The 8,533-nt window shown below is 35.1% G+C and overlaps 1 protein-coding gene across 1 annotated transcript; it reads right to left on the bottom strand.

The window, feature by feature from the left end:
* Positions 1–2,473: 2,473 nt before the first annotated feature.
* LOC119045876 (thymosin beta-4-like) lies at positions 2,474–2,626 on the bottom strand. Its single transcript, XM_037140729.2, has one exon. The coding sequence runs from the start codon at positions 2,606–2,608 to the stop codon at positions 2,474–2,476; it is 135 nt and encodes a 44-aa protein (XP_036996624.2). The 5' UTR covers positions 2,609–2,626.
* Positions 2,627–8,533: the final 5,907 nt, after the last annotated feature.

Here is an 8,533-nt window from a genome sequence, read left to right on the forward strand (position 1 = left end):
TTTACCTTTCTGATTCTGCTGATTCTACTTTCATTAAGGATAGGAATAACTTCATAATGTAAAATACTTTTGTACCTGGCTGGTGTAGCTCAGTGGATTGAGCGCGGGCTTGTGAACCAGACAATCGTGGTTCGATTCCCAGTCAGGGCACATACCGGGGTTGCAGGCCGGTTCCCTGCAGGCCACTTCCCAGCAGGGGACGCATGAAAGGCAACCATACATTGATACTTCTCTCCCTCTCTCCTTCCCTTCCCCTCTAAGGAAAAATATTAAAAAAATATTTTTGTAACCTTAATTAACTTTTAGAAACATTTGATAATACAGATCATCCTTATCTATCTGCAACTCTTCTTTCCCTCAGTTTCCATATCATTCTCTCGGTTCTTACTCTACTTCTTAAACCAACCCTGCTTAATCATATTCAGTAATTATGTCCCCAGCCCATTCCATCTTTACCCTTAGCTTATTATACCACCTTGTACTTTACTGAGATCATGAAAGGCATCAGAATTTATATTTCTATCTTCCTCTTTTTATCATGGAAGAAGTTTACCTTTTCCTACTGAAGGCCAATCACATCCTTTGTGTAATGAAGGAAAACCAGGAATGTATATTGTCACTAAAGGCCAGAGAGAAATAGTCTAAGAAGAAAGTGGTTGAATTGTTATATACTTTTGCTGCACTAGCTACCCTTTTTCAGTGCTAGCTCTCTTTATATATCCAATCCCAAAACAATAAAGTAACTTAATCTTGAATCACAAACATTTTAACTCTCTATTCTCTTTTAGTCCCTTTCCATTTCTTTTCTTTTCTTCTTGTTTTAAATGTCTCCTCACATTTTAAATAATCTTGCTTATCCATAGGTTTATTTGTTGATGACTTTCTAAATTCAAAATTATAATCTAGGCCATATCCCAGAGCTACAGACATTTAATGACTTTCTCCTTGACCTTTCTACTTGGGTAACTAACAAATGAGTCAATCTCAGCCAATGCCAAAATAACTATCAATTTCTCACTCACCAACTCGTTACTTGCCCAATGTTCCCCATCTCAGTAAATTGGAATGACATCTTCACAGTTGCTTGGACCCCAAATATACAAATCATTTTATTCCTCTGTTTTCCTTACCTTCCATATCAATCAGGAAACTCTGTAATATCTACCAGAATATTTTTCTAGCCCATCTATTTTTCATACCCACTGACATTACCTTAAAATAAAACACCATCATCTTTTGCATGAACCATTACAATAACTTCATCTTGGCCTTACTATTTCTTTTACTTGTACCTCCCTCCAATATATTGTTTAGAGAACAACAAGAGTGATATTTTTATGTATAAATTAGATTATGTGACTTTTCTCCTTAAAACCATGCAATGTTTTCCCAATTTTCTTAGAATAAAATCTAAACAACTCTCTGCAACCTGTAATGCTTTATGTAGTTTGACTCTTGCCTACTTCTCCAGTCTCCTCTGATGCCACTCTTTCCTCATTCATTCTGGCTCTTTCACTTACATTTCTCTATTTTTATGAAGCTCTTTCCCTGTAATCTTCTCATTTTTCAAGTGTCAGATGAAGTACTATTAAAGTTGCATTCCTCATCTGATTTATCTAATGTATGTCTCCCCATCTGTACATCTACTATCATATTATCCCAATTATTTTCTTCATAGCCCTTAACACAATTTTGGCTTATGTTTTTATTAATGAGTTTACCAATTTAAGGCCTGTATCATCGTAAGTAGGTACCAATACAGCAGGATTGTCTGTCTTTTTTCTGCTGTATTTCAAGTCAGTTTTAATGTGCCTGGCTGTCCAATAAACATTTGGAAAGCACAGGACAATCGTCAAGGACAAGGGATAAGTCAAATTACTGGTTCTATAACTTCCTTGATATGTGATTTGGTAAAGTCATTTATAATAAGTTTGAAGATTAGATGAGAATTTCATTGTTAAATACTTCACATCAAAATTTGGACATAATAAGCATTCCTGAAATATTAACTATTTTAACTGAATCACTAAACAACATTTAACCAGTAAATGTGGATTTTCTTTTCTTTCAGTTAAAAAATCTTATTTGTATATGTTAAAAATGTGCATTCTAATAATTAAAATTATTTTAACCAAAAATGGCACTCTAATTAAACTGCATTTTATAGCCTGCAGGACACCTTGGACCAGTTTGGTTATACTCTAGATTTCACTGTCATCCTACCCAGGTTCTTCCTTCCCCAACCAAATTCTTTCCTTCCTCAAATTCTTTTTCTTCCCCACCAGCTGGAGACACCGCTGGGAGAGGCAGGGGTGGCCTTCATTGTCGGCATTTCTGATGTGAAAAGGGTCAGGACAGCCATTTAAACTGATCCAACCTCTTTGTATCTTATGGAGTTAAACAGCTAAAAGAAATAAAATAAGAAGGCAATGCTTGTGGAATGTACAGTGCATATTGGCAAGTGCAGACCTCATTACAGTTCGCCTGCTTGTTTCTCCTGTTCAATCATTTCTTTGGAAGGCAGTGGATTTTTCTCTTGTGTTTCTGTCTTCTTCAATTTCAACTTATCGAATTTCTCAACCTTGGTCATATCAGGTTTATCATACATGGCTGCTGAGGAAGCAGAGGGAGGTGTGTGAATGAGAGGAGTCCCATCTGCTCAGTGACCACTGCTGAATTGGATTTTCTTCACATTCCATCTCAGTCAACTTCTACACTATGTCCCTAGAAAATTGCATTTTATATTCATGGACTCAATATTCACCTATAAACAAATTCATTCTAGAGCTGCATCTCTAAGTTCTCTCCTTAAACAACAAATTCTATCTGGACACTTGATATTGCCACTTGAACATTCCATATTAAACTCAAACTAAAAATGTGAATGTGTGTGAATCTGTACTCATCAAATTTCCTGAATCTGCTTCCTTAATAATTTGTGTAATAGACTCCTAACCATTTGCTTCAAAGTTATCCTAGAGTTTCATCTTTTATCTGGAACCAAGATGTTCTATTTCATACCCCCTACTGGAGACCAAACTTGCAATTCTGGCATATGCCCTGAACAAGAATTGAAATGGCAACCTTTCACTTTGTGGGATGATGCCCAACCACTAAACCACACTAATGAAGGCTATAGCTATAATCTTAAAGAAGAAGGACAAAGTGATGGAAACTGTTAGAGGATCTGTTTCACTGAAGACAATGAGACTAACAAAAAATTGAGCAGGGCCTATATTAAACACGGAGAAACTTCTAATAAACTGAATTGGAGACCAGACACAGAAGCATGTCCCCCTCAGCATCGTGAGATCATGACCAAAGCAAAAAAATTTGCTATGTTGAGAGAAAAGGCTGGGTTTAACTACCATGTTGAATTTACTGCTCACTTCTGGTAGTTTAAATTATTCAACAATCATTATTCTTTACATAATGTGAAAGTGAGTGGTGAGTCTGTGAGTGCTGATACAAAGGCAGCTGAAGCATTTTTGGAAATTCTAGATGAGCTGATTGTGAAGGAAAATTACTTGCCAGAGGAAATATTCAATATGAATGAAAACTCCCTATTCTGAAAACAAATGCCTGAAAAGACTTTTTCTTCATGTAAGTTTTTAGTGAACAAAACATTTAGAATATGAAACACTATTAATATGTGGTTATAGCTCATGACAGTATAGGACTCAATAATAGTTGAAGAAAGAAGATATTTTTAAATAAATTTAGTGTACCTTAAGTGCACAGTGTTTGTAAAAGCTACAGTAGTATACAGTAATGTTTGAGGACTTCTCATTCCCTCAGCACTCACTAACTCACCCAGAGTAACTTCCAGTACTACAAGCTCTATTCGTGGTAAGTGTCCTATACAGGTTGATTATTTATTAATATATCAGTATTCATAAATAAAAGGTACAGTTTTACTGTACCTTTTCCATGATTAGATATATTTAGATGCACAAATACTATTGCATTACAATTGCCTACAGTATTCAGTATAGTAACATGTTGTACACGTTTGTAACCAGGGAGCAATAGGCTATCCCACATGGCCTAGGTGTGTAGTAGGCTATACCATTTAGGTTTGTGTAAGTGCATTCTATGATGTCCACACAATCACGAACTCATCTAACAACATGTTTCTCAGAATATATCCTGGTTGTTAAGTGATGCATGACTACACAAGTAAAGCTTTCTGTCCTCCCCTATTTGCCTAAAAGGAGGGTAAATAATTATATGAGTGTCTTCTTTTCCCTCTCTACAAGGAAGGACATAAGTTAATCACTGAGGAACACTCTAGACCATTACCAGTTCAGAAAGATTATCGGAGGAATATACATAACAAATCTTGTTATAACTACTTTTTATCTGCTATAAATCTCTCCATGTATTTGCCTAATTTGCTACCCTAGAAGCTCAAAGTCATTTTCCTTTGTCTTGTCACATCCCTAAAAATGTGTGTTTTCTTTGTTCAAGTGTTATATAATCCCAAGTTTCAATGATCCCTGGGAGTTACCATGAATATGCATAACATACATATTAACAAATTTCTGTTCTGTTTTCCCTTGTTAATCTTCCTTTTAGCTGTCTAATTTACAGAGCTCCAGCCTGAGATCCAATATGGATAGAGGGAAAATATATTTTTTCCTTTGCAATATAGCCAAGGTTACCCAACCTAGAGTTCTTTAATCCTTTGACATTTAGCATTAATGATTTGATTTTAGGAGAGAGCTAAACTGGATCAGTTGAGCATTCCACTGTTTTCTAGAACTGTTAACAAGCAATTTGTGTGCAAATACTTCCAAATTAAAGCCTCCTGTAAATATGTAATTCTTTTATTTCCTCAATGAGCATTACAGTATGCAAGTGAAGTAGAAAGACAATTAAAGTGAAAATTATGAGTAAATTAGATCCAGAAAAAACCCTAGATGGTAAATGAGAGAAGAAGATTCACATTTACAATATTTTCTCTGTTGTGTCTGTAGTTTTCATAGCAATTGAGTGGTACAGTTAGGACCAAAATAACATTCTCAAAACCAATGTTTTTTTCTTCATGCTAGTTTTTAGTGAACAAAACATTTAGTATATGAAATATTATTAGTGTTTGGTCTTTGCTCATGACAGCATAAAATTCAATAATAGTTGAATTTTAAGGCATGGAAAAAATAAATACAGTGTAACTCATTCAGCAATGAAATAAAAGTACTGCAGATGTAACGTGCTATTGTCCTATTAACTTTTCCAAGAGAACCTGTAAAAAATCTTATGACTAGGGAAGACTCCATTACCAAGTTCATTGCTAAACATTTTTCCTCTGCAGACTATTTCTCAGTCTAATCTACTTCTGTGCTTGAGAGACAAGTAAGGCCTATAAGGAATAGGGAGACACAAAGTTCATAACATACACCAATTTTAAATGAGTCAGAGCTTACAGAGATAATATTTAATGAGCAATAGTGCCACTAGGCATTTATAAATCACTTCCTTCTCACAATACATCAAGTTGTTACTTAAATAACACTCAGTATTAAAGGGTAAACCCTGAAAATGCTCTCTAACTTTGGACATTGTAACATCACTATTTCCTGATTTTGCACTTACTCACTTTTGTCTTGTCAGTCTTTTGGTTAAGAGTTGATTGTTTTCATGCCCTCCAATTCATATGTTGAAACCTTATGGCCAAAGTAATGGTATTAGGAGGTGGGGTATTTGGAAAATAATTGGTTCATGACAGTAGAGCCCTCATGAATGGCTCCAGAAATATTTCTAATTTTTTTCTACCATTTGAAGACAGCAAGAATTAGGTAGTTGGCAGTCAGGATGCAGGCTTTCATCAAAGATAGAATCTCCTGGCAACTTGATCTCAGATTTTTAGCCTCCAGAACTGTGAGAAATAAATGTTTGTTGTTTGAGCCATCCAGTCCATGGTATTTTTTTGTTATAGCAAACCAAACTAATGAAGACACTCCATCAAGGGATACCCTTTGTCTGTGTCTTAAATTTAGATGTTCCCTATGATTCCAACCATGGCTGTCTTTTTTTTTTCTCTGTAATTTTATGCATCATGTAGTTAATTCCCAGAACTGATGCTTTTCTTCCCAAGTCCATATCTTTAATCCAAACCTTTCTTACAAGTTATAGACCCATTGATCTAATGGCTTAATATCCATATAGATATCATCCAAACCCAATAATTTCAAGGTTTCTTTTCTTACCGACGACCTGCTTTTCTTCTTGTACCTAATATTTCCTCATATCAATCAGGCTCAATCCAATTGATTCCACCTCATAAACTCACTCAAATCCATTATTTCCCACAAAAACAGATATAGATCAATACGACAGAATAGAGAGCTCATAATTAAATCCATGCCTATAAGGTCAATTAATATTTGACAAAGGGGGCAAGAACATATAATGAGATAAAGACAATCTATTCAATAAATGGTGTTGGGAAAATTGAATAGATAAATGCAAAAAAAATGAAACTACACCACTTTCCTACACCACATACAAGAATAAACTCAATCCTGGTCAGGTGGTTTGGTTGGTTGGAGAATCATTCTATATAATGAATGATTCAATCAAACCAAAGGGATGTGGGTTTGATCTCTGGTCGGGGGACATACTTAGGCTGTGGGTTCAGTCCCCAATTGGGGGTGGGTTTGGAAGGCAACTGATCAATGTTTCTCTCTCACATCAATGTCTCTCTCTCCCCTTTCCTCTTTTTTAAAAAAGTCAATAAAAACATATCTTCTGGTGAGGATTTAAAAAAAGAATAAAATCAAAATGGATTAACCAATTAAATGTAACATTCAAAAACCATAAAACTCCTAGAAGAAAAGATAGGCAATAAAATCTTGGATTTCTGGTAACAATATTTTTTAATATGTCTCTGCAAGCAAAACAAACAAAAGAAAAAATGAACAAATGGGATTACATCAAACTAAAAACTTTTCTGCAGTGAAGAAAGCCGTCAACTAAATAAAAAGACAACCTACTGAATGGGAGAGCATATTTGCCAATGATATATCCCATAAGGAGTTAATATCCAAAATATATGTTGCCCAGCTGGCATGGCTCAGTGGATTGAGCACTGGCCTGCAAACCAAAGTTTGCCAGTTTGATTCCCAGTCAGGGCACATACCTGGGTCACAGTCCAGGTCAGGTCACCAGTAAAGGCCATGTGAGATGCAACCAAACACTGATGTTTCTCTCCCTCTCTTTCTCCTTCCCTTCCCCTCTCTCTAAAAATAAAAAATATTTTAAAAAAGAAAACATTAAAAAACTTTTAGGAAATAACAAAATATATAAACAAGTCAACACCTAAAAAAATACAATCCAATTACAAATTAGGCAGAGGACCTGAGTGGACACTTCTTCAAAGAGGACACATACAGATGGTCAATTGACATATTAAAAAATGCTCAATGTCACTAGTTATCAGAGGAATGCAAAATAAAATCACAATGAAACACTAAGTCACACATGTCATATGGCTATCATCAATAAACAACAAACAACACATGTTGGCAAGGGTTTGGAGAAAAGGGAACCCTTATGCATTGTTGGTGGGAATGCAGACTGGTGCAGCCACAGTGGAAAATAGTATGGAGAATCCTCAAGAAATTAAAAGTGGAACTGCCTTATGACTCAGTGATTCCAAAAAGTATCAGTGATATACTTTTGGGTATATATTCAAAGAAGCCCAAACCACTAATTTGAAAAAAATATACACATCTCTATATTCATTACAGCATGATTTACAATAGCTAAGACATGAAAGCAACTCAAGTGCCAATCTATAGCTGAGTGTATAAAGAAGTGGTGGTATATATATACAATGGAATATTACTTGGCCATGAAATGAATGAAATCCTACCTTTAGTAAGAGTACAGATGGACCTAGAGGGTATTTTGCTAAGAGAAATAAGCCAGTCAGAAAAAGACAAATGCTATATGACTTAATTTATATGTGGGATCTAAATAATGAAATAAATGAACAAACAAAAATGAAAACAATTCATAGTTACAGAAAACAGATGGATGAATGCCAGAGGGGATGCAGGTTGAGGTGAATGAAAAAGAAAGAGATTAAAAAGTACTAATTGGTAGTTACAAATTGTCAGATGGGTGTAAAGCACAGTATAGGAAATGTAGTCAATAATAATGTAATAACTATGTCTGGGGCTAGGTCGGTACTGGACACATTGCAGGGAGCATTATGTAAAGCATATGACTAACTAAGACTTATGCTATACATCTGAAACTAACACAAAATAATGATTGTAAACTGTAACTGAAAAATAAAACCAAAAACTCTCCATTCTTTCTACTATCTATACAGATGGTTATCTGGTTATCTTTCTGACAGACTCCAACATCACTCTCATTTAGTACATACATCACACTGATGTGAGACAGATACAAATTGCAAAAGCAAGTATGTCAACTTCTTGGTAAAAATCCACCAGTAATTTCTTCATGATAGAGGGAGAGAAAGAGAGGTACAGAAAGTATAACGTAAGCCTGAAAGAGT

The sequence above is a fragment of the Artibeus jamaicensis genome, unplaced genomic scaffold, assembly GCF_021234435.1.
Source record: "Artibeus jamaicensis isolate MK-2021 breed Jamaican fruit bat unplaced genomic scaffold, CSHL_Jam_final contig_240, whole genome shotgun sequence".
In the NCBI taxonomy this organism is placed as follows: Eukaryota; Metazoa; Chordata; class Mammalia; order Chiroptera; family Phyllostomidae; genus Artibeus; species Artibeus jamaicensis.

Coding starts and splice junctions, on each gene's coding strand:
- LOC119045876 (XM_037140729.2), bottom strand. CDS start 2,608: ATGTATGATAAACCTGATATGACCAAGGTTGAGAAATTCGATAAGTTG.